The sequence below is a fragment of the Hippoglossus stenolepis genome, chromosome 15 (genome assembly GCF_022539355.2).
Source record: "Hippoglossus stenolepis isolate QCI-W04-F060 chromosome 15, HSTE1.2, whole genome shotgun sequence".
NCBI lineage: Eukaryota > Metazoa > Chordata > Actinopteri > Pleuronectiformes > Pleuronectidae > Hippoglossus > Hippoglossus stenolepis.
In genome coordinates, this window is record NC_061497.1 from 4,665,435 (window position 1) to 4,693,381 (window position 27,947).

General features: G+C 43.9%; 1 protein-coding gene across 10 annotated transcripts in view; it reads right to left on the bottom strand.

Annotated features, from left to right (window-relative positions):
• The window catches only part of auts2a (activator of transcription and developmental regulator AUTS2 a), a 294,009-nt gene that overhangs the window by 75,853 nt on the left and 190,209 nt on the right, over window positions 1-27,947 (bottom strand). For all 10 annotated transcript variants that reach the window (XM_047343420.1, XM_047343419.1, XM_047343418.1 and 7 more), the window contains one exon: window positions 21,897-21,926. In XM_047343420.1, the coding sequence (XP_047199376.1) occupies window positions 21,897-21,926 (30 nt within the window). The remainder of the gene's footprint in view (window positions 1-21,896; window positions 21,927-27,947) is intronic.

The window sequence follows — 27,947 nt, forward strand, 5'->3', positions numbered from 1 at the left end:
CATCTCACTTCCTTCTGCTTTAAACTGTCTTTTTTTTCATGGGCTCTAAGTGTTTTTTTGTTGTATGTACAGTGGCATGGAATTCATGCATAAGAAAAAAGGATTTCATCGGCTTTTATGTTTCCTGCATGTTTGATTACCAAGGCTGCGATTAAGATGCTGTTGCTCCTGTCAAGAACCTTGATCGTGGTAATTTCATCATTTGCTCCTCAGACTGACTATCATAACCTTGCACTATACATCAATTAGCATACAACATTTGCTCATGTTAATGATTAAGAAAGTTGTAGGTGCTGATTAAAATATTCCCCGTTGATGAGTGAACGGTAAACAACTTAGTGCAGACCACTGCTGATGAATGTGTCACTGCAATCACTTGCTGACAGAGGAGGAGTGAGAGAAGTGGAGAAAAAAAAACAGAGGGAGGGAAGAAAAAAAAGGAGCAGAAGCCAAAAAACTGAAGGTTTGGATTCCATAATTAGGCAGCAGGTTTTCCTTTCTAACCATTTTCCCAAAAGGGAAGAAGCCTGACTACTTAATTGGAGGAATCAAATTTAGTCAAGCGCCCTGTCGGCTCAAACCTACATCATTAAAGTTGCCAGCTAACAAACATCAAACACGAGGCAGCATTAATGAAGCAGATGTATTAATTTCCCATTTATGAGCAGCTAAGCAACTCACTGCCGCTCCCTGTTCTCCCCGCTCGTCGCTCCCTTCCTCGCTCTCTTTCTCTGACAGCACTATTAATGATCTTTAATGCCCCACAGGCAGTAATAGGCCCCACTGGGAGAGCTGAAACACTGCGATTTGTATTGAGGATTTAGACATAACGGGGGAAAAGGGAACGGAGTGAAATCTTGGGGACAGCTCTGAGGCGCTTGATCAGGCCCAGGCCTCACAGGGGCGGCTGCCGCTGCAGAATAATAAATGACAGCCTCACGATTAAATCAAACCTTCTGTTCAAAAGGGCCAGAGCGGCTGATTGTCACTAACAATTGAGCTGCTTTTTTAAACACCTCTGGGAAAAGAAAATCAAAAGCAGACGGCATAGCAAAAAAAAAAAAGCTTCAACGGCCGTCTGGCTCTCAACACCTGACAGTTAACACACATTGGGAGAGACAGACCAGAACCAAGTCCAGGGAATGAGGACCTGTCACTGGCAAATCTCACACCATACTCATTATGCCTCTACCTAGCCCAATTCCTGTGATACAACATCGTGCATCATTAGTCGTAGCAGCGACCAAATGATAAGGAAATACAGTGGCTACATTTTGAGGATTTGCAGCACAAACCCCCCTTTGTTAGATTCTCGTCTTATCAGTTATAACATTCAACAGCAATGTCAACAAATGAAATTATAATTAACGATAATGGCAATCTCTATCTAACCCTTAGCCCGGTGTTAAAAGACTGAAAGCAACTCTGAAATATTCTCCCATGACATTAAAAGACAGAGAGACGATAAAAGCTACAGATTCCAGACATAAGCAAGACCTTTGTTGACATTGTCCTGAAAGCTACACGTGCACACCTAATTATCTGGAGCGGAGGATAACCCAGATAAGTAAGCCTGTACCCACGTTAACCTACAAATTAGATATGGTACGCTCCTCAGACCTGCAGCTTTCTGAGGCTCAGCCTTCGAAAGATTTGTTTGTTTCTTCATTAAGCTCATTTACAGCTCTCTGGAGGCTGATCGCAGTGCTGTCTTGTTGCCAGTGTTTGTTTGTGAGGGAGAAAAAGTGCTGATGCACTTAGCCTACATATACTCAGCTGTGCATACTGTATAGTCTGAGCAAACCACAGCCCTAACTCACATGGAATTATATTTATGTTAGAGGGTTCTGCGGTGAATGTTTTATGTCCAAGTTAATGTGTATTGCCAATGCAGGAAGTAGTAGGAGGTTAATGCAGAGTCGTGAAAAGAGAGGGCAAGGAGATTAGAGTGAAGTAAAGGCGTGTAAGGCCTTTGATTTTAATACCTGGGCTTTGCCTCTGATCCTCGTTGGCCACTGAACGCTGGCCTGTATTTGTGTGTTGTTAATCTTGGTTCAGATACACACTGTGACCCATGGCTTGATTAATGGGAGTCACACACTAAGCTGTACATTTGAGCTTTTTCTCTTCTGCGTCCCTCCCGTGTTAGAAATATCATCAACACCCCCGCTCGCTCGCGGTGAATCCTCCTGATAATATCCTGCTGTTTTCTCAGATGGGGGCTATAGGGGGCTGGCAGGAGAAACACCAGAGAATGTCCGCAGGATCTGACGCAGACATTTTCTTTCTCACATTCAGTGTGTTTACATGTAAAATGATCACACCTAGCACTAAGCTTAATCAATTAATTTTGACTCATTTACACCTAATAGTAAAATGGTAAAAGTTCACTCTAAAGACTGTAAGGCTGCTGTGGCAAAGTCCTGCCACATAGCATAATGCTTGTGATGCAAAAAACACTGACAACCACATAGGTGCTTCAGGGCCTGCTCTTTCCCCCTCACTCTCTCAGCAGCATCATCATTTCCTCCCTGCTTCACTGTGGCAGGCAGCAGTGGGGTTAAGCTGCCAGCGATTCGACGATAGCGAGAGGGGGACTGCAGCTGGGGGTTGCAGATAGCACATTCTGTCAAATAGCGTCAGGCTGCCTGCATAATGAAGTGAGGAGAATGACGGTGAGAGAGGGAAAAAATAGGAAAGGGGGTGGTTTCATTTGTTATTGCTGAAACCGATACGGCTCCTGCACAGTCTGAGAAGCAGCGGGGGCCTCAGCTCGTAGGCAGGAGGAGATGAAACATTAAGTTTCAGATGGATTAATTATCAGATCAACATATATAACCCGTTTTTTCTTCCTGTAATGTGTATACGAGTTATGGGTCTTGACTTGATGTAACAGAGACTCGCATCAGTAATTTGGTGCCTACTGACGACCACATTCACCATGGTGTCCTCGTGCTGTTGGAATGGTCATGTGTATTTTAACCCCTTCTAGATCGCTTTTGAAGTTTAAACATAAGTTTGTGGGCTCGCTTGCCTAAAAGTTGATCCTTGATGGATGAATAAAATATTCCTGTAATAGTGAATATATGAAGCATTGTGTTAGTTCATGCAGGACAAGGAGCAATGTGCTCAGCTGTCATGAGCTGTCAACCATGATAGGTCTGCTCCTCAGTCACTCACCAGTCACATCCCATTCTTTCACCAAAGCGCTCCTTTTAAAAACGACCCCCTCCTCATGGATCCCTGCTCAGCTACACTGCCACCCACACCCTGCTGCCGGCAACTAGCCTCCACCACCCCAGCCTCCACCTTACTGAGTCCAAACATGGTTGTGGTGAGTGGTATTCATCTTGAACAAATGTATCTTGCCTGCGACCCCACCTGGGGGGATTTTTCACGTGTTCCCTGTTTTATCTTAGCATGCTGCTTGGCTAATCCAGGGAACATCCAAAGAATGGAGCCATCCGCACCAAGCACAACTGTATCTCCCATTTGTGGAATAAATGGGTAAATCATGACAAAGTGTTCTGAAATTAAGTTAGGGTTAGTAGTCTTAGAAAAGGTAGCTACACATTAAAAAAGTGCAACAAATACATCCCACCCCCCATCAGCCTTTTTGTCCAAGCTTCGCACATATGAACATGTACTGCCTGGAAACTGCTCGAAGCAGATGTTTCTGTGACTTGCACACGGGTGAGGACTCCGGTCGAGTGCAGTAAGAGCACAGGCAGGGACGTAGGTCAGATAGTGACAGACAGGTACACCAGCCAATCATTTCATTCGGACCAAATGAAATGATTATACGTGTTTATTACAGTCCTGTGAGAGCCACAGACACCAACTTTTCTCCTTTTTTTCAGACAAATTATTATTGATGGCTATCTGGACGCGGATTTCAACAAAGATACAAAGTGTAACCCTACCTTTAAGTAGCTACTTTATGTGTGCAGTTGCGGGTAAAGCAACATCTGGCACAATATCAAGCACTCCAGCTACCTCCAGTGAGGAGGATTATTTATAAAACATACAAGTTATGGCTTATGGACACAAAAGATGCAAAAGCAATTGTATGGTCCTTGAACATATATGAATATGATGAAATGACAGAAATGTTACAAAATTATGACGACAAATTAAACAGAAACCTTTCTACTGTTAACGACAAAGCCACACGAGATGTCAAGTCTTTTTCAAGGCAGCCTTGAGGACATGCTGTCTGATAACACTGAATTACATTACTGTTGCTTCAGACTGTTACATTTATCATCATATCACTCTCCTTGATCAGTGCCTTCTTTGTCATGATATGTTTCTCAAGTGACTTCTACCCCCTCCACCACAGCGATACACATACACCCACACGAGCACAAATGCCTGCACGCATGCCTACACTTCTCCCCTCAACACCCAATGATTTCATTAGTTTCATATTAGGATTAATGGAGCTCTTCTGAGGGACATAAATCAATTTGAGAACACTTTTCTTAACCTAAGCCTCAACCTGCAATGGAGCCATCAAGCAGAGGGGTGACTAAGGGGCAAAAGGCTGGAACAGCCATATCATTGGTTTGCTTTTGCTGGGCGAGGGTGGGGTGGGGGGCGCACAAGTAATTTTGCCTTCAGGGTTTATGATCGAAAGAGTTACCCCTTCATGCTCTATCTATTAAACCCCAGAAAGCTCCCCCTCTACCCATTCACCTCTTCCGCAACCACCTTCTCCTTCCTGCCTTCCATCCATCCTTCCATGGCACCATGATTTACAACTAGTACTCATGCGCTTCCTGGGAATTGATTTCCAGGGAACTGTGCCTTGTGCCCATCCTTTCTGTGAGGGCCATAACGATCAGGCTGTGGATCATTAGTTCGGACCACTGTTTTCCACTGCTCTGCTGGCTGGGTGCCATACATCTCCCCACTCCACCCGAGTCACAGCCGCTGTTAAATTGCCTGTCCCGTTTCCTCCTCTGTCTTCTCCTCTACCCCCACCTCCTCAGCCCCAGTCACACCTCATGATCCTCATCTGTCCTCTTTTGCACCACAGCATTTGTTGAGAAGCAAGACGCTGTGCTGAAGCCAAAGCCAGTCGTGAGTGTTTATACGTGACTGAGGACTGAGGAAATCCCTCTCCCATGTTTCTCCCATCCCAAAACACTGTCCTTCACCTCAGCAGACAGATTGCTCATGCTCTTTGTGAAGGAAGCCATCAAATGACAAACAAGGATGCCATATGACCACAGATGGCTCATCGTGACAAAATGCTGACTGGGGTAATATGAATAAGAAAATGATGGAGTCAGTTTGTCATCAAGAGGGTATGTGCAGAGCAGTGGAGCTCATGGTTCAAAGGCTCTTATTACGTTCCCTGAGGAACAATATGTTCTGATTTGTTTGATGCACCTCTTGAAAATGTGCCAGAATTGAAGGCCTGATTGAGCTTCCAGGGATATTTTGAAAGACCGAAGCTAGTATTTTTCTTGAGTGCTCGGCGTGCTGCCTTCTCCCTCTTTTCTTTCATTCTGCAATCTTAAAGTTGACAGAACAATAGAATAACACTTTTCTAGTGCTCTAGTGCTAATCACACTCGTTCAGTCTCAGGGCCACAATCATGCCAGTGATGATCTGCCACATTCACATTGGAAACTTCAAATGTTCTTAAGTGACAGATCTGGATTGGCTAAACAACAGCGTCCTGGTATAAATAAATGTTTCCGTGCCTTGAAGTTGAAGTCATCGTAACTCGTGTCTGAAGACATTACAGCTTGGAGACAGAAATCATCTCCAGCTGCTGTCTTGTGGTTTCAACCTTTATTCAACAGGATCAGCTTTGTCAAACTCCCCCCCTCCCTTTTACAAATTACATTTATTCATTCATGTTGGGAAACAAATCCAAAACTGGTCCAACAACTGTTTTCCTGTATTAAGAGGCCGAGCTAAAACAAACAGCAGCACAAACCAACAGCCTCAGCTGCCTCTAATGGCTCTACACCGCTCTCTGGCATTAGCAGTGGAAGCTTCTCGAACTAGAGCCTGGGCCTGGCAGCGTGCACTGGCAGCGATGATTTACAACAGCATTTAAGTGAATCTAATAAGCAGAGTGAATGCTTCCCGTTGCTTTGGCATGGCCCGTGCCTGGGCCCTAATCATTCAAATATTTTGGCAAAAGGCAATGCGACCGCTCCTCTCCAAAAGAGAATAATGAGACACGGAGCTCTTAATCACAGCAGATCAGTTCAAATAAATGAAAAGAGAATCAAAAGCATTCTTTGCAGAGGCAGCCCCGCTCTCTGTCCAAATGAGCTGACAGAGGGCCAGATCTGTGAGATGGAGATTTACCCAGGAGATAGAGCAGATTTTCCATGACTCCTGAAGCACTGTCTCACTCTGGCAGACTACAAAGTAGTTCTGGAAGAAACAAGGCGCAGCATTTGTACTATTTTTCATGAACATGTAGGCTCAAAGTAATTATATATAGTACTTGCGCATACAAACACAAATATTCTGACCAGCCCAAGAAAACGACGCGCCACAATTTTCACAGCTTTTTAATTAAGAACTCCTCCACGCTTGTTCTCCCATCACACCTCAGATGCTTTCTGTAAACCCACGCAGAGCAACGCAGTAGCTCTGACACCTCATCCAAACGGAATAATTCACCATGCTCTCCCTTGCCAATTCTCCTCTCTGCCAATCTGAAACCCTTCCACACACTTCGCTTGCTGAGACAGCGCTCTAACAAACGATGCTGTCAGTTAACAAGATGGAAAAACATTCTGTTAATTTTTTCTCTCCCTCCTTCCCTCCCCTCCTAGGCTAGAAGTCTTGATGTGCAGAGACGAGGGCTGGATCACAGCTTGCCTGGGGGAAGCCTGACACAAGACAGGCTGCCGCTGACATGATGAGCCTCAAGACTGCTGGCAAATTCTTGTGATGTCACTTCCCGCTCTCGACAGCTCCGACACCCTGGCGTGGGGTACTGGGAAAATGAGGAATAGAAGGAGCTGCTGGAGAGCTGGTGGAGGAGGTGGTGGTGGTTGTTGGGTCGGGGAAGGGGCGGGTGGGGGCCTGATGAGAAGAAACACTGGTGCGTTGACTGCGCGGCTCTTCTGTTTTCTTTAATGTTCCCACTTTTATCAGCAGTCGGAGCTGTCAGCAGTAATCACGCTTGTACTGAAGAGCTGCAGAGACGATAAGCCCGGCCTGTCAGCGCCGCATCCGCCGCCGCAGACATATGCTGCTGCTGCTCTCTGTGTCTTTTTTAATGCTCGATGGCATTCTCCCCAGAGAGAGGGTAGAAAAAGCACAGAAAGAGGTGGATCATCCTCACCAGGAAGATGGAAGAAAAACTATCACATCTCCTCCTTCCTTAAACTGGGGTGGGTTGAGTGTGTCAGTCATCACAGTAAAGAGATCCTATGATTCATAGGAGAAGGATTTTTCACAAATATCCCGGCACAGGCACCTATATGTCCCTTATGGCTGTGTTACTTAATCAGCAGCATCATTAAGTGCAATAAGTTAATTATAAAGTCACCACAGATAAAATAACCCACTATTGTTGTGATCTTAATGGCACAAACTAAGTGTTCCTTTTTTAGAATAATGATTCTTCAAAAATAAGAAACTTTATTCAAGACATGAAACCAAGAAATGAAAACGCAAAAAAGCACTTAACACGAACATTAAACCGATGCTGGGATGTTGTAGTCAAGGCTCGTGTCCCTGTGGCAGCTTCGTGTGAGGAGGCTGGTGTGTAGTGAGTGGCCTCGTGTCAAAGCTGCTGCTATTTATTTTATGGCTACATGCCATGATCATTACAGGGATGAATAGTAATTACATGCGCAGAAAACATGGGACACTATGGTCGCATCATATGCGTGACAGGTGGCGTGCGACATATAAATAAAAGGAACGTGTGGCAGTCAAAAGTCGCCCGGCATTCAGTTACCAATTATCCTTCTCTTGTGAGCATTAAAGCGCTGTGCATTGTTTACTGTTAGCAGACGCAATTGAATAATAATGCCCTGGTCCCACCTGTTCACTGTGTGGGGGAGATAGGTCTTTGGTTGGAATAAATGATGCGTTCTCTCCCTCTTCCTCCCGCCTCCTCTCCCTCTCTCCCCCTGACAATGGGGCCGAGAGGGCTGCCCTCGCAATGGGCATTAAAATAATGTGGGCTAACCTGAGCAGGGGTTAACCAGCTAATGTCCACAGTGCTGCTCCTCTGTGGACATGAATAATGCAGATCAGGTTCCTAAACAAGCACACAAATGAATCTATAAATCACACAGGTCAGGGGAGTCTTATTAGACCCACACACCCACACACACATGACATCCTCCTCCCCATCCCTTTGTCTGATTCCTCCCAGTCAGGTTCATGCTGAGGGAGCTTCCTTATATAAACATGTAATTAAATGTCCTGTTGGTTTAATAGGTTGTGGACTAACAACTCAGAGAAAGTTCCACGCAAAGTGTCCTCTCCCAGAAAAAGAAATGAGGGGATGGTGTTTTATGATTTCTAAATGTTGGGCTAAAATTATGCTTTCTTGGTATAATCTGCAAAGAAAGACATTTGCTCAGTTTTTAAAGCATTTATTATTCTCGCTGTAAACACATGCTGAGCCTATGTTTTACCACAATGGCACTTGGTTATTCTAATCCTCCTGGAATTGGGGCATAACAAGCAAATCAAAACCAACGTGTGGAGCTACACTGTGGGGACAATGCAAATAGAAAACAAGGAATCTCGGCTAATTAAAAATAATGAGAAATAGGAAATAAACCTCGGCAGCTTACATCCCAGATGTTGCTAAAATAAACTCAGGGGGAAGGAGATAAGTTATGGAGTGAAGGATGCTCTGGCTCTGTAAACAGTGAGAGTGGATCAATATAGATTTCATGTACAGTCGCAGATGAATTACCGAAACAAGCACAACCAACAAGACACCAATGAAGCCTTAAACTTAAATCTTTCCGAGGCCACCACTTGTGGTCATGACTGAACATCTTGATGAGGGATCAGCACAGGTTTTACCATTAATCCCAAGATTTAGGAGGTGACATTTCCCCCACCCAACCCCAACCAGTCAATTTCCACACTATTATCGCCTTGGAGAAATACATGCGCTTTAATAACTCTTCCTACACCTCCTGTGGGACCCAAAGAGACGCCATCAATCCCTACATCTCAATCCTCCCCGTCAAAAAAAGAACATGGCTCCAGGGAGTTAAGTCACTGCTGGACACACGAGAGGGAGGATGGTGTGTTTATGTGCGTGTGTGTGCATGTGTGCAGTGATCACAGAAGCGCAGGAGTTGAGTTCACAGAGCAAACCAAGTCGGTTTCATTTGTCAAATCTAGTACGCGCTCCTCCATACTCCATCAAACAAAGCCACTGCTAGCTCACAGTCATTTCCCTCTCTCCCAATTACAAATGAGTCCATTAGTGTGTCTGCGATGAGCTCTGTGCTGTCTCCCAGTAATGGCTTGTGAGATTTCCATCATAATCATAATGGCTCCCAGAGCAGCCATGAGTGCAGATGGAAGGTCGCTCATAGGTAATGAGCTATCTCCCCACCCAAAGGGCACATGTCTTTTGGTTTGTTATTTAGAACTGTATGCCTACGACTTTGTGAGCTGACACACGCCTGCGACCGCGTGTTTATATGCAATCTCATGTTTCAATGTATGAAGATGAGGGGGCGGATTTACGGAAGCGGGAATAGAGATGGGTGAGATGATGCCTGGCAATTATTAACATTATGAAATTGATGCCATGGCTGTGATTGTGGATGTTAAATCACATAAATCAAGCCGGCGTATGACAGCTAACACCGAATTCCATCCCCACATTAGTTTCTCCCATCTCCCTCCCCGGGTTGTGTAACTTTGCCAAGCAGAAATATCATTACAGCCAGTAGTGTCAGTATGACTCACCTCCACTTGCCATTCAAAACACATTACATTCCTTTCTCTGGCATCGCAGCGCAACAGCCAGCACATCTGCATCTTTTGCCAATTATTCTCTGAATGCTGGTCTCGGTATCATTTTCAGAGAGTGTGTCTGCGCTCGCTGTGCTAGTGAGCTGGCTGTGTGCATCGCCATGGGGCATGTGGGGCTGCTAAGGAATGGGCTGGAACAGTGCTCCCTCATCCCATGCTTAATTGAGCAGAGAGCTGTGTGCTGTTGTGATGTGGGTCATATCAAGGAGGTGACCTGACATTTTCATGTATGATTCAGATTTCATAAAAAGCCTGTGTTTGTCTGAGGCTTCGGTGTCTGCTTGGAGAAACTTTTATGTGAACAATCAATGGAGGATAATCACTGTGGGCAACACTGGTCTCCAGAGTATTGTAGAAGAACATCTGCCCTAATTGTGTCTGCTGAAGCCATGTATAGAGCCATATAATGATGCTTGGGTATTGGTATCCTGTACGGTATCCACCTTTTTTCTCGTCAATGTTATTTTGTAACTGGCTTCCAAACTGTAGAAGTCATGAGTCAAACATTTTCTATGAAAGAGCAGAACTGGGTAGTAAGTGGCAGTGTTATTATTTTAACTACACTTCTAAGTAATGCGGTTTTCTGCATGAAATATTCTTTTAGTAGTTCAATCATTGATCATTGATCAGTTTTTTTGGGCCTGCATATGTATGATGTAGCACTACTTTTACAATGGTGGTGTAGCTTAGGGTTACTACCTTTATCTGGGGGGAGGTTCAATGTAGTGAAGGTTCATTTAATGTTGAGTAACAAGCTCCCTACACTTTACGCCACTGCATAAGAGTGAGGAACAGCTACAGTTATGAAACCTACAGATTATAGGTTTTACCAAAAGTAGTTGTGGATAATTCGCCATCTCACACACAACACATGTTCAATTATTAACGGAGGTAAGAATGATCAGGGGGAGAGCTTAGGGACTGGGTCTGCCCCCACAGTCTGGTAATTCAAAGCTAGCTAACATCCCACTGTGCTAAATCAAAAGGAATGGACTATTTACTGCTTATGCAGCTTTTTTTTGTGGCCATTAGTTCTAATGATAGAGAAATATACATAAGGGTCAGCCACATTCTATACTGAAGTTCACCTTCTTCGGAGAGGTCTGCCATCTCCTGCGGCTTTAATTTGAAATCATTCAGAAGCAAAATGGTAGCTGTTTGATCTATCCCTTATTACATTGCTTCTTAAGAATTGGTCAGGCAGCCTCATGAATTCATTCATCTCCATAAGCTTTCTCAGCGCCACTTAGTCTTTGTGTAATCTGGGTGAGACCCCTTATCACTTCATTTGCACAAGCAGGAGACTATCAATTCCTGTCTTGTATCTGGGCCAGGCAAATTAGAGCAGAGGTGTTTGGATGTGTCCACACCGAGCTGCAGCGACAAGAAACTGATTACACATTGAAACGCCATGCAGGTGTTCCATTTCACACCCTATATTTACAATATTAGCAGGCATTAGTTAAATATATTTGCTGCTTTATTGCTCGCACTCGTTTTAGTACAGATGACAATCGACAGGCAATTTTCCACCATGAGTCACTGATGTATTGCCACTGTGAAAAGAGGGACACTTAAAAGCATTTAGCTGGTGCCTAGCTCCACACAGCAGCCTCATAAAGGCAGACAATGGCTGAGCTTAATAAGAAACAGAATGGATCCCATGAGTGCAGAGGACCCATCAAGCTGGGGAATTTCATTTAATTTCCCCAGGGCCATCTATGTCTTGTACACATAATTAGAGCCCAACATGCAATGATCCTTGTGTTTTGTCAATAATTCCCCAAGGAGCAATCAGGACAAGGGTTGGACATGCCTCTGTGACCTGGGCTACTTGCAACAAGCTCAGCCACCTAATTACACCGCCTCTAACAAGCAGTGTGATGGTGATGGCGGTTGTAAGAGAAGCACGTGTGGGGGGTAGGGGACCGGACTGAGCCCAAGAAACGAACGGCGTGCCGCTCCTCCTCAGAGCCCCTGATGTCATTAGGACTGTTTGTGGCTGCTGCCATGCATGCTGGGACAGCGTCGTCATTCTGACAGGCCTGCTCTCCATTCCCCTCATTTAGGAACCCTCCTCTGAAGTTACTGACTGCCTCTGGTGGCTTACACAGCAGGAGGTCAGGGACATGGTCCTTTACAGCTGTTATTTGCTTGTGAGACTTCTGCCTGAGATTTCTGCAGTGTGTTATAATCATTCATATGTCAATGATCACACATACTACAAGCCAAACGATACTGGACAGACCATTTGACAGTTTGTCCACAGTCAGTGAGATGATTATTTCACACATTATTTTCAGATATCGTTCAGTTCATAATTCCCTGGAAATACCTGATGCACAACTACAACATGTTAGCCACATAGTTCAAATATGATGACTATTACTGACTTGTTACTGACTTATCAAGCAAAAGGTAAAGGTAAATAACACAGTGAAGCTCTGCGAGAGCACTGCAAGGGCCTGTTTAGAAAACCACGTTCACAAAACTTTTGAGGGAGAGATTTGTTCTAATCATTTATATCAACATTATCTCTGCCATAGATTGACTAACAGTCTGTAAACCCTGTTAATTTGGTATAATTCACACTCTTCGTGTTGAGTGCACTGAGTTTGCTTTTGTCAATTGCCAAATAGCAGAGAAATCCTACCTCAGCTGCAGGGATAAAGCCATTTTCTGTGGGTGAGCAGAGGTTGCTGTGGATAGTGGAGAGACAGAGAGCCAGCAGCCAGTCAATTCTGAAGCAGGATGCCTGCAGAAATCATTGGCTTGACAAAAGGGCAATGAGGGGGCACGGGGTTTGTGTGAGAGTCACTGGCCCAGTTGCTGGGGGGGATTATGGGCAGGTGAGCCAGGCCTTGACTGACATTCGCAGAGCGCAGCGAGAAAGTTTAACCTTGGCGTGTCAGAGAACTCACTCTCAGCAGGGAGAGAGGGCAGACAGTGAGACAGTGAGGGATGAAGAGAAAGTGTGAGAGAGAAAAGAGATCGGCTCTGCAAAGGGCTTCCTGCATAACAACAACCAATTCTTTTTTCCATAAGCGGCCTGTTTCCAGAGACTCTGGTTTGAACCCAAGGTCTTACTCCATGCATTATTAAAGACCGGTAACTGGCAACACTGCCTCATAAATAGAGATGAGGACAGACACCTGAGGAGCCAGGGCGCTGCTCACTCTTGATCAGCCACAAATCCACCAGCCTAACATGACCCAGAAGGTTCTACAAACACAGTGCGCCGCAGCACTCTTTTACCCAGAGGCCCTCTGTTTTGTTACTGTCATTGCTCCTGACAAATGGCGGCATATGGTGGTAAGTACATTACTGTGCAGGTCAGTGATGTTAAAAGTTTAGTCTAACTCAACATGTTCGGCAGCATGGATGGATGTTATTTTTGGCTTCGGGCATTTTTAGGAGTGTTGCTAAAACAACAATAGTGATATGATTAGAAATATAAGGAGATTTAATTATATGCTTAACAGATGGCTATGAAAATAATTGAATTATTGAATAATTAAATTAATTATATTATACTATATACTAGACTGTGATATATGTACACAATTTGACTGAGACATTTTTCTTTTTCAGGTCAGGAAGGATGGAAATGGCTTTTTCTATTTGCAGGTGAACATCTCAGTCAAACAACATATTTAGGATTTTTGTTGCTGATTGATTTATTTTCTATTCCCCATGTTCTCAGCTTGTGCTGGGAAATGAATCATTGCCTTTGAAACACGATTCACTGCTGCAACTGCCCCCCCATTCTATTTCAAGGACTTGGCAAACCGTGTTCTATTCAAACGTGTGCATTATTACCTTTTATTGTTGGCTTTGTATGAATGCCGAGGTTAAGCACTATAGAGGCAGGTATAAAGCATTAGGCCTTGTATAATATCATGTCTCAATGTAAAAGTCAAACCTTCTGCCCACAACTGCCCAGATCTATTGAATAACATCAGGAGGTATTATAAAAAAGCATTGGCAATGGATTTTATGGAATACAAAGCAAGTTGATTGCATTCTACTTGAATACAGGTGCATTTGAGGGTCTGCACCTTTGCAAAAAATAATCATGGTATTGTGTTACCCGAAGTGGTCGAAACACTTTTGTGCTCAAAATATATTTCTTTCGACAAATATTTAATTGCTGGATACCAGAGTTAGAGCTCATATTTCTGAAGCACCTGGTTTCAAATGAATTCAAAGTCGTATAAAAACAGCAACAAGATGCCTTTTTAAACTGTAGACACAGTTTGAGACTTTAACATTTTCTGCAGACATACTGAACTGGAATTACCGCACTGCGGTTGTCTGCCTCCGCCAACAAGTGCAGTTTCTGTGTATATATTTCTACATACTTTATTCCAGATTCATATAAAGGTCACTGTAACCTTTAACTTTGACAACTGAAACATAATTACTTCATCTTTGAGTGCAAGTGACAACTGATCAAAAGTTGAAGAAATTCCCTCAAGAAGTGTTGAAATATCACATTCAAGAGGCCAAAAACAGCCCCACTGACCTTAACCTTTTACCTTTGGCCACGAAATTCTATTCAGGTCATCCTTGAGTAAGAGTGAATGTTTGTGCCATGTGTGATGAAATTCCCTTAAGGGATTCCTGATTTATTGAGTTAAAATCAAGCAGGGCCACGTGACTATGACCTTTTCACATTTAACCACCAAAATGAGTGAGAAATCAGTTCATCTTTGAGTCGAAAGGGATGTTTGTACAAAATTGGATGACATTCCCTCAACTTGATCTTTATGGTATCACATTCAATTAAAACATACTTTGCTAGCCCACCATGACCTTTTACCTCTGACCTTTGGCCACCAATTCCAATCAGTTCATCCTTGAGTCCAAGTGAATATTTTTAACAAATTTGAGGATATTCCCACAGGGCATTTTTGAGATATCGCATTCAAGAGAATAGGACGGACGGACAACCTGAAAACATAATGACTCCGGCCATCTATTCCAATTCCAATGGCTACTAAAAAAAAGCTTTCAAGGCCGAATTTTGAATAACAACGGAAACCCTAAAAACCTTTCATTATTTGTTGGCTTATCAGTCTATGGCTAGGCATATGGAAGGTTCCATTCTTCATTTTGAAATGTTGTAAACTATAAAGGCTCAAACTGAGATGGATTATTTAAGACATGTTGATAATTGCCCACATCTGAGATTTGAGTGTTTGCAGGTAGAGATGTGCTGTGACAGAATGAGAATTAATCTGCTGGAACAATAAGGTGTGAAAGTTCTGGAGCTGGCTGGATTCGGCTGTGGGGTCCACATGTTTTTGTTACAGTACATCTACCCCGGCGTCTGCCCTTATCTTTCTAAACTGAGATCTTTGTCGGTGTCTTCGCCTCCCAATCCCATTTCACCCTTTGGCCCTACCCCTTAGCCCTTCCCCTTCGTTTTGTGCGTTCACGTGTAGTGGCAGGCTGTTTCCAATACCTGTTGGGACAGAGGGGTAGGGCCAAGGGGTAGGGCTTTAACCGTAGGGCTCATATCACGCCAATTCTTGCGTCCCTTCACTGGTAAACAGTTAAATTCAAGATTGATTTTAAGATTTTTTTATTGACTTTTAAAGCTCAACATGGGCTGGCCCACACACACATTTCGCAGCTCTTGACTCCCTATAGTCCCGGTCATAACCTGAGATCGGCCAGCCTGTCCCTGTTGGCTGTCCCTAGGTCAAGGCTGGCTACTCAAGGTGACCGGGCTCTGTCAGGGCCCCGAGGCTCTGGAACTCCCTGCCTGATGAGATTAGGCTCACAAACCCACCTACCGACCTTTAAATCACTGCTCAAAACATATTTTTTACAGGAAAGCATTTCTAACATGCGACTTGTAATTATTTCCATTACAACAATCAGTCTCATAGAGTTCAAGTGGGATGTTCCTGATCTCCCCGCCCCCCCCTCCATTATTAAGTATTTAAAAATTACGATTATGATTATAATTTCTTAGTTTAACATAATTTCAATGTATTATGGTCACTTTTTTCACAACAACCTTATGTTACTGAACTTAACTGCTCCTCTAATAACAAAGCATCCTGGCAGGGTTGCATGCAGACCCCTGCTAGCAGCCTGAAGCTGTGAGCTTTTGATTCATACGTGAAATAATGCAGAGCAGCCAAGCTTTTCAATTTCAAATGTGATTGATTCACCTGCATTAGCATAGATGTTATGTGGATATTATTTGTTTGTCACTTTAGCAACTGCAAACAATAGCATTGGTTTATTTAAGATCTCAACAATGTTATTACAATGACATCCCCGGCAAAACTGTCTCGTCTGTTTACATCGATGACTACTGATGATGTGACGACTTCCTGAAGGGCTGTCCCAATCCATAGGGGAAGACTGTAACCACTACCCCTTGTGACTCCGTTTCAAGAGGCAAGATAACCCTTGAAAACAAGGGGTAGGGGTCGGGTAGGGGTAGGGCCAAGGGGTGAAATGGGATTGGGCCTTGTACTTGTATGACACCTGTTTTTCATTCTGATATATTTGTATTATCAAGCGCCCACTTGCTCGCAGTGAATCCAGAGCTTTTATAAGGGGGCTGGCATGATGCACTCCGGATAAAGTCCAGAGCTTCTCACTCAGACATTTGTGTTCTCACATACAGCCTCTCTGGAGAATGTCAGGAGATTATCTGGAGATCGGTGTGTTTTGTGTGTGCTTTATGCTTCAAAACATTTAGAGCGATGGTAAATTCAAGATAGTTATGGTGATGGATATTCAAGAAAAGTAAGTAAGGAAGAACAGCTACATGTTGCCAGTAATGATGTGGTGAGTGTGAATTTAAGGGAAACAATATGCAATCTGTTGGCATGGGAATGTACAACAGAAAAAGCATTATAGAAAACCTTGGGTCACCATCTTATTTCAGACCAAACAAAAGGATGTGGAAATTTGTGTCAGTTAGGCTACTTCCATTTAATCACCAGCGTGGCAGTCGAGTGGTGAAATGTCTCTACTCTGTCCTTCTGTCCCATGGCCTTATGCTCCGCAGTGTCATTACTGTACTGCTGGGCAGATGGGCTGGACTACGACAGTGGTTGGGAGACACTAAGGGAAAGGGGAGGTTACAGGGGGAGGACACAGTGGGTGTGTATTTGAGTATGTGTGCGTCTATCTGGGGAGTGCTGCTGCCTGCTGACCTGGTCATCCATCAGGCAGCCCCCCCACCAACACACACACACACACACACACACACACACCCACACACACCCACACCCACACCCACACACACACACACACACACACACACACACACACACACACACACGCACGGCTCTCTGCCAGGCCTGGAATCTCCACATTAATTTCTCATCTGTGGCGCCCTAATGAGCTCCGCCTGCTCATCCACCTCTGAGACCCAACTGATTATCAGACAGGGGACGACCATTTGTCAATGGCAAGAGGTGGCATTGACACTGCTGACCTTGCTACCAAGGAAAGAAGAGTATAAAAATGGGGGGAAATAGGAGAAGAGTAGGAAAGGATAGAAAAGGTAAAGAAAGCAAACGACAGCCCCAGAGTGCCACTGTGTTTTCTGGTGAGCTGTGGGCTTGTGTGCATGCGCCTCAGAGGAAAGCAGGGATTTGCCGGTTATTGGATGGAGGGGAGTGGTGTAGGTCTGCGACACCAGCTAACCTTAGCCAGGGCTGCTGGGACTACGTGGGTATCTATCACAGTGGCAGCCCCGAGACCCAGACCGGGGAAAAAGCCACAGAAGTTGCCAGGGGAGGGAAAAAAGCTAGTAAAAATTTAATGCACTCCGCAGAGCGGTCATGTCATACTTGGTTATGGAAAATAATCCCAGATGCCTGCAGTGCTAAAATGGAGCTGTAATGTGCTCGCCTCCTAACCCGGCCTGACAGCCATGATGTACGACTACCATTACCGGAAAATATCACTTCAACTAACCCGTGATCCGGCTCCGCTAAGGGTCATATTATCCATGAGGAACAAATTACACTCCCCCAAAGTAAATACAAATTTCCTACACTGACTGGGTACAAAGCACAGAAGGGGGAAGGGGCAGGCGGAAACGTTACCTATGACAACGCTCAGCAGAGTGACAAGGATGATAAAGTACATGACAAATCACTGGCTGACAGGGTACTCTAGTGCAATCAGCCTCAGCCTCGGCCTAGCGAGCACCCACTCAAGCCTGTAAACACTACTCTCTTCCTTTGGAGGGGGCAAAACACATAATCTTTTAACGCTGACAAGTTGCTCTCTCCTTTTATTACTCATCCTTCCCACTGCAGTGGAAAGAGGAAGGGTTGGGGGGGTGTAAAATGGTTTTATGTACAGTGCTGTCGAGTGATTGAGAAACACGACTCTTGTGCTGTAATTGCCTGAGGGCAAACACAGCAAAACAATAAAGGAGCAGAAACAGCAAATATATTACCTGTTCAGATCTTTATTTTATGTCAAGGACAAACAGGTTCTCTCAGCTGCTCTTAAGCACCCACTTAGATCCCTTGTCTCCAATAAGAGCAAAGCACAGCAAATTACAGCACTCTGTTGCATAGTCATTAATAAGACACAAAGCATATTTTTTTTAAAATGGCATTTACAGCTTGCGGCTGCTGATAAAGCAAGTAAACAACACTTAGTAAAGGTGTGGTCTCTATAAAAAAGCCCAGAGGCATGGGAGAGAGAAATACAAAAGCTGCAGAGTGATAAAGTCTTGCACAAAAGTAACACAACAGGACAACAGTTAAGCTGGGGACCCCATGAGCTGACATTCACACTAAAAAGTGTGAGTGGCAGTTTCAAGGTGCCACTTACTCGCAGAAATCACTTAAGCATTAGTAAGTCCAGACCGAGTAAGTGCCTGAGCGCTCTTGACAATATTACAAAGACAGCAGAAATTTGAAGCTGTCAGATTCTAATCAAAAAAATCGAGTGCATTTCTATGGTGCATACATTTTGCAAGGTTTTTTTATTTTATATTATGTGTTCTAATTTTCCCTAAGGATTTAGAGAGGATTTCCAAAGCTCTGGATCGTACACAGTGAGGCTTTCACTGCCCCCTCAAAAAGGTCTCGGATGGTGGACAACCTGTTGGTGTTAACTTCACCATGACACAAGGTCCTGTTACTGGGGCTTTGTTGGATTCACATGAAAAACACCAGTGAAGCAGAACATTGTAACTGGCTCCAAATGAGCAGGCCAGTTTGACCTAAGGAAATTACTTCCCTGATCCTGCTTGGATCCTTTAAAAGGGTAGACTGTGGAGAGGACGAGAGTTTCGGGAACTCCATGATATTGAGAGACAAAGGTGAAGAGATTCGCTAGGGCCAGCACTCAAGTGACCCACTGTGCTGTATAGGTTGAAAAGAAGGCAAACCATCCTGTTTTACAGTATGAATGAAATGAGCTATAAATGTTTACTGCAGTTTCTGAGGATTTGTTTCGGTCACATTTCTCATATACAACATAAAGCTTTAAGGTATTCACCTTGCCCTTCTAATTATCTGAGCTCTGAATGTGTTATAGGCCACCTGCCAGAGAAAGCGTAAGACTGGTGGTTCTGGGGGCCTTGGCTGAGATGCTAAAGATAACATATATGGTGCTAATGATACCAGTGTTGCAACAACAGTGACTGAGCCCCCTACCTGTCTCCCAGCATGCCATTAGCATGTACCCAATGTTGGAGCTGGGTCTTCCTACAGGTCACTTTGTAATGAGCTAATGCTCTGACAGTTTTACAGGCACAACCACACAAACACATGAGCAGGATTGTGTGCACACATTCTCTGAGATGCGAATAGCTGTCTCTTATCAGAGCCTGGCAGCTCCCGCCGACACGGCAGAGGTCTTCTACACCAGGCAGAACATGATTTCTCCTGGGAACACTTTTTCCATTTCCTGCTTTTGAAGGGAAACGAAATAAGTCACGTTTGTCCTCATCTGAATACATTTGACCCATTAAAACGACTGTGCTCTCCTGCGTCCTTCTCTGCTGCGGCGTTGTAAAGTAGACTGCGGCGCCCGCGGAATACAAATGACAACAGTGGCAGTGGGCGTAGCATGCCCGGCGCCTGGCAGGAGCAGATAGTAGCAGAGGTGATCTGGACTGAGGAGGGGGGGTAAAAGTGTTAAGCGGGAGCTTCAATTAGTCCCTCACATCAAGGAAGAATACGTAAGTCAGCCGTCAAAGGGGTAACCTATTTACTAATTCACTCCTCTGTTACTTTAACACACAATTAATCAATGACAGGAAGGTGTAGTCAGTGCTGTTCATCAGGAGCATAACATGAGCCAGGGTGAATTAATACAGTCACTGGGGGGATTACAGCTCACCATGCTCTCTCTCGCTCTCTCTTCCTGAAACAAAAAGGAATTGCCACCGAGACAGGAGCAATTTAAATCGACAACACTGAGTAATGACTCAATTTGCTGCACAGTCTAAACACCACAAGCAAATGGCATTACTAAATCATTAGAGTGGATCTAGATCTCTAGTTAGAAGCCACTGGGTAATATGGCTGCTCTTAGAATCTATGAGTTACGCTCAGAATACCTGGACATTATAACTGGAGCTGCACTGAGTACTGCACAGAAGGCTTGCAGATACTTGCATTAGGATATTGCAATAGATAAGACCACAATTTGACAGCTTCTATTTCTAAGACCAATGCAAAACGTAGGTACACAGTATGCAATTATGTTTTATGTGTTTGTTTTGAGAAAAGAAAACACATTTCCATTGCTGTTTAGTTTGAGAACTTGAGCTTTCCAACAGAAAAAATGTCTGCAATTATTTTACCATCATAACTGAGCAAAGAATCTGGAATGAATTTGACCCGACTTACTGGCATCTTTAGGAGAGAGGTCAAATTATGGAGCAGGCAAGAGTTGGATTCTCCAAACCATCTCCAGACCTCAGTCACTGATGTGCTGAATTTGCCCAGATGAACAGACAGAGATCTTTCCCTTTCTAGTACATTAACCAACATGTCTTCCACCCGTTCTTTAGATTATTAACCTGCCAATCATCTGCACAGATTCTAGCATTTGTGTTTTTTTTTGCTTATGAGAAATGACGGGTATATAATCTTACATTCCCAGGAAAAGACACAGCAACATTGGTGATACTGGGACACTTATTCAAGAGCCAACCATCGGTCCACCTTTAAAATAGATATCCATATTTCACCTCCTAGCCAATTGTTATAGACACAGTACATTGTGCACAGACTCTGCTCCAGACAGAGAAACCTCTAAATTTAGTGATTCCATGAGATTTTCAGCACCTGCACCATCAGGCTAAAACCCCTGTGGATTTTGAAAAATTATTCTGACTATTTCCATTGAACACTGTCTTCCTCAGTACTTGTATAACTGGGTAATGAGTTCTGTAAATTTCTAGTATTACAGTTTACTACAGGAAGATGTAAACTTTAAATAAAAAATATAGAGATTCTGCTATTTCTAATTCACAAAAAGCGATTGACAGCTATACATGATAATACAGATATAAGCCCTGTACTATATATTGTCAGTGCTCGGCTTTAAATAAAACAAAGCCTGCACCCTCAGCCCCGGCTGTCACAGCACTCTTATCTAAATGTCATACAAATCCTAAAAACCCAGAACAGTTCGATTTAGATTTTGCACATCATTAAGTCATTTATAATTAATGCACAGCTAATTAAGGATTTCTCAGTTATTAAAAGGATGTTGAATTATAATTACATAAATTTGCAGCCTTAAAAAAGTTGAATAATTAAACCCCTATGATCTGATTGATTTGATAAAAATGCCTGAAATGATACAGTGCGAAAAACAACAGCGAATGACGAACTTACCGTGTCCTTGTCAATAGTACGTTAGAAAAGTGTCAGGCTTACCTTGTCGTCCTGGTCACTCTCTGTGTCACCCTGCAAGAAAAAAGAAAGGCAACAATGAAGTTAGGAATAATTTGTCTGCATCCCTGTTTTCTACCTGTTCATGCTTGGACTGTATTCAATTCCACCACAAAGGACTTGCCATAATCCAATTTACCTTTGCAAATAGGATATCTTATCAGATCTTTAATAACAAACTCATCACATACTCATATTCAGTGTGTGAATATCATCAGATCACGTCATTAACTTGCTCCACAAGCTCTGGCGTGTGAAACAAAGAAAATTGCCATGCCCTCGTTGAAACCTATATGTGAAATTCAGACGGAGCGGGGATCTCAAAACACTAACCACCACCAGAATTATAATTCCATGATATGTGTTCCTGCTTGAGGCTGGGGATGGAGAAATGACAAGAGGAGGAAGGGAACTTTGTAATGGAGGGAGGAAAAAGTGGTTAGATTTCATTTTTTCTTTCCAATTTCAATTTCAAGGTCCACTTAATTCTTTATCAACTAATTAGTGTAATGCTGGGTGACTGGCGGCCCTCAACGTTGTGCATATGGCTGAGGTGCAGAGAAGCACTGGAGTCAGTAATGAAGAAGGCACTGGGGGGGATATGGGCAGAGGTTGGCATGGTGTGTGTGCGTGTGTAGGCGGGGGGATCTGGAGTGCAGGGAGGGGTTGGTGGGTGTCGATTAAAGGAGGGAGGGGGTGAAGGAAGGTGGTACAATGACTGACAGCACAGGGAGTTAGCGACAGAAGGCACAGACATTTTTTCTTACTCTCTTCTTTTATTTTGCCTCCATCTCATTTTTAACTTTTTTTTTTTTGCTGCCCTGCAGAGCTCAAAGGTACCTGACTGAGCTCGTTGTTGGTCTGCTTCTCAAGTTGGATGGTAAATGGGGCCTTGCGAGCTCAGCAGGAGCATAGCATCCAATTTACAGGCCTGTCCCACATGGCCCCAGGGGCCGCCCGCGGCACACTGCCATGATGGTCAGCTCCAGCAGCTCATAAATTATGCAGAGGCAATAAACGCACTGGGCAAACAGTCCTCAGACGTTCTCCCGCTCTCCATTTCTCTCTCACTCTCTTTCTCCACCGCCCACAACATTCCACCCCCCATTTTTAATACAGTGTGCAGAGAGTCAGCAGCCATATAGACTGTGAGCTGGAAGAATAAATAAGGGAAATGAAAGACAAGTGCAGATTTGGATTACAGGTGAATGGCTGTGTTATACAAAAAGCAACACAGTGTGTGCATCTATTTTCGCTTGTGAATAAATGGGTGTGTCACCCATGTACCACTCTCTCCTGTGGCCTCCCACACAGGACTGACTAATGTAGCGGCAGACAGGATCTGATGAGCAGTACCAGCCGTCTCAACTGCTTCCATGTATTCAGCCTCTCGGAAAGTGACAACAGAAATGCAACCAAGAGCTCATTAGCTGCTTCTCTGCATGTGCACACTACATACCAAGGAACAGAGGCACGCAAGGGGTTCAAATAATGGACATCATTTTAGATTTTCCACTGTGTTGTGATCCATAAACCACTACCAGCCTTTCTTTCTCATGTTCCCTTGTTCCGCTCTCTCTCCTTTCCCCTCTTCCCTGACTGTGCAGCCAATTGCTTTGATTGCCAAGATAGAAGCTGGCTGGAATGACTTGCCCTTGCTTGTGAAGCAAATGGAACATGCTAATGGAACTCATCGTATTACCCGATGCAAAAGTGCCATAGCTCATTACTTTAAGATAAAAGGATATCATTGTAGACGGCAAGCAGAATTGACTTTCTGTGCTACGACTTGATGATGATTTAATCAACTGCTCTCTTTCACTTCTCATCCGAGCGCCTGTCGCTTTCACAGGTGCCACTAAACGAAGCACTCACACGGCTGGTGGGGGAGAGAAAAGAAAAGGAATTGCTGTCATTACTTTTTTTTTACCCCAGGAATAGAGGTATGCAAATTTCCCAGAGCGACAAAGGATGGAAAAAAGGGAAAACTTAATAAAATTGAAATACCTTTATAATGAGCAAGGTAAAAAAATCCTGAGATCAGGCCTGACAGGCAAGGGCATGCAATCTGGTTGTCCTTACAGCGCAGACACCAAAGCTCCCTCAAAATCGCTGCTCAAGCACAAAGTAAAAAGTAACAAATAATAATAATATCTCGAAAGACATGAAAACACATCTCAGGCATACAAACAAGTCAGGGCTGTCACTCGCAGATAAGTTATCATAGTGAACTAATGCGTTGCCTCATGCATAAAGCAACCTGAGGCAGGGGGAGAAGAATCCCTGCATATCTGGATTTTGTTTTGCTCCTTGAATTTCTACTCTTACATTAGAAACAGACAGAAAGCTAGAAAGTCTCAGCTTTGTACTTGGCAGTTGGAAATGTCATGAACGATCGCTAGACCTCATCAATAATAACTGAGGTACGGTATTGTTTTTGGGAGGTAAGCGTGAGCTAAGAAAAATCCGTTATTGCCGTGATTCTGGATAACACGAATACGGGCTGTCAGGTGGGAATAAATAAGTCTGCAGAGCTTTGATTAACTGTAATATCAAAAACACTTTATACCAATCCAGGGAGGACATGTCTAATGAAAATAAAAACTGTATATGAGAGAGTTAAAATGACTGACACACATGAATATATTATACTGAAGAGAGAAAAAACAACAACAATGGAGCTATTGAGATTAGTGGAGCTAGGTCTCCAACAGGCGGAGGTAGGAAATTGGTCTTATTTACAGTCATGTACAGTAAGGAAACCATTAGTCTTGGGAGGGGATTGACAAAGAAAAGTGATACTTTACACAGGCTGCTGCTTTTTACACAGGGCCAGCATTATACTGTACAGCTAGACCCTAGTGTTTAGTTTAAGTAACACAGGAATGTCAAACATTAGCTTCAGCTCTAAGAGCTGTTGATGTTGGCTTGTATCCGGAGCACTTCTGATTGCCCCCCTGCTCTCACCCGGGCCTCTCTTTTGGCTGAGTGCTCTTACAAATTTCCCTACGCGCTGTCCAAGCAACGAGGCTTTTGTTTATATTGGTCTGAAAGTAGGAGTAAATTATTCTTGTCCTAAATCCTCTCCAGCTGAGTGTTGTACTGGCCCAATAGAAGGGTAACATAAGAAGCCATGGGCTGAATGCTAAATGATACGGCTATGCTTTCCTCTGTAGCAGCAGGGATCACCAAAGTCTCCTGCCAGAGCTACCCGCAGAAAAACGTCTGTACTAAAGAGGTAACCACATCACACGAGGATGCGTGCAAGGCAAGTATGTCATGTTCCCTTTTCCAACATAACTTCCTGGAAATCCACTGGTCTACAAACACTAACAGATGTTCAGTCAATCAAGAAAAAGATTACACGCATAAACGATAATTCTGAAGGCAAACAGAGTATGTTTAACAGGCTTATTATAATTTCTGATCGGCTGTTTCCAGTTTTGTCTCTAATCTAGTATTTTCTTAAATGGCACCTTCTTAAATCTGGATCCATGATAGATTCATATTGCCGCTCCCATGAGTAACATTAGCCTCAGGTTATGCTGGTTGCTATCCATGACCTTAAAATTAATAGTGGTTGATGTGGGCTTCATTAAAGCGCCCCGTTACACAGAGGATGGTGTCTGTTTATCAGTCTGCGCCAGGTTGTCCTGGAGGATGGCTGAAGGGGTTAAAGCCCAGGAAAGAAGCCAACTTGCCTCCATGCCCGGGAGCTGGAAAGACAGCATGAAAGATGGCAGCCATTGCCAGGGTCAGCTCTGACAGTGCCAATTTGATGTGCTGTCGTCAAGGGCTCCTCATTCCCTTTTCCTAACAGCTCCTTCCTGATATAGCTGCGCATCCTGATGGTTTTCTGATGCAAACAGTCGCATGGCAAAATGGTTTTTTTCCCCTCCCGCTGCATCCTCCTCCATCTGCTGCTGGGGCCTCGGTGCCGCCGACCGCCTGCCGGTCACAGCGTGTGTGGAAATTAGCTGGGGAGGAGGTGCTCGCTTGTGCTAATTACATTTTAATCATTGGAAATGTGTTGGCAAATCAAGCCTTGATTGCCATCTTGGAGCCCAGCGCTCCTCTCTGCAGGTTGGGGATGGGGGTAGGGGGGTTTGTGGGGCTAGAATGTGGATGAGCCCAGACTTGCCAAGCTGGACAGCTCGCCCTCCACGACGGCACGATACGGCTGCATGCCTGGCCTACTGCTGGGTTGAGGCTGTGCCACAGTATACTTGGGGAATAAAGGAAGCCCAGGATGTTGAAATGAGGATCTGTGCCATGCTTATTCTTAAATCCCCAACTCACACATCACATATCCATCTCTCTTCCTCCAACTCCCGCTCTCTTTCTCACCATTACACACGTCTGCCAGTCCTGCCACTGTGAATTGAGAAACAACAAATAGAGCCGGGCAGGAGGAGACTGATGAGCTCAGGGTTTGCAACGCAGCACCTGCTTTGGCACACAAAGCTGGAGCAGCAGGCCAAGTCACAATACGCTCACAAATTAGATTCTTATAGCAGAAATGAAAAAAAGAAACTGACTCAGCTACATCAAATTTAGAATTCTTCATAAAAAATGGGGATAATTTTAAACTTGGCAACAGGAGGGAGAGGTCGATACATCTTGCTGACTGGAGATGGAGATGTGGTCCAGTTCAATATGCTCAATCATCAGCTTCATGTGGCGCTGTCACCCGCTGTGACTTATGGTTTTAATGATTATCTGCCCTGGATAGACCTTCTGTTTAAAAGCCTCCTTTAGTAAGTCAGTGTTAAACAGGGCTATGCTACAGACTAATTGGATGTTTGTTTCATCATAATTAAATTAAAACAGAATCTAGACTGTACTTATGCCTTTACACTTGAGTGAACCTGAAATAAACTCTGGGATTTATTTACTACAAAAATAGGTCCAGCAGGCATAGATTCCATGAATGGGTTTCCATAAAAGACAGCTTTGTAAATACACCTTAAAAGTTCAGCGAGTGGAAGGAAATTCGACATGTCATGCCTGACTGGGACAGATCATTAAAATAAGCGGGTTCTGTGGCGATGACATTGAACATTCAATTTCCACAGCATCTGCTTGATGTTGAACTGTCATTTAAAAATATGGTAGGAAAGAGGAGACCACAGAAGAAATCACAAGGAAAAGAAAACAGCACAGCTTAAGTGTTTGAGACAGTCTATATAGTCAAATAAGGCAAACACCTCTTTCAGCAGCCAAGAATGTTTCGTCAGGGAGGACCAGACCTCTGTCTGGACTCATCTAACCTGGTCTGATGTGCAGCACCAGCCAAATGCAACATCTGACTGCAATTTCCCTTCAAACGTAAAACTTTATCCTGAAAATATCCAACTGGACCGCAAACTCTGGGACAGGGGAGCTCAAGGAAGAACGATGGGGGAGAGGGGCAGAAAATGAAGCCTGCCATTAAATAATAAGAACGTTATATTCTGTGACCTCTGGTTTCAATACTCTGGAGTGCATTATTTTTAAGTTTTATCTCACTGGACTGCGCCCAAACGTACTGAAAGAATGTTTGAGACAATCTTTTAAACCTGACTCTTTTATATTAATTCCACATTATTATTAATCCCATATTGTTAAATCCCCGGTGATTTACATTATAATAGCACCAATAATGTTAGAGTTGGCTCAGAAACGAGTGCACACGGACTCCATGTTGAGGGCTGACCAGAGAAGTAAAAAGGAGCCCTGTGTGAACTGCAGACACACGGGCACATTCACACAGTGTGAATGCCAGGGATGAAAAGGTTTGTTCAGGGGGAATATGAGTGATGTATGTGTATGTTGCTTGGTGTTTGAGTGTAAAGAATGGTAGGACAGTCGACTCAACTGTAAGGAGATGTAGTGATGCTTGGCAAAAACAGATTTTGCCGTAGGGTAAACCTCTCTGTTGATCAGCACAATCCACCCACCAAATGCACACACACACACACACACACACACATGTATGCACACACGCACACCTGACAACCAGTGTAAGAAGGAAGGAACTGAGAAGTGCACCACTTT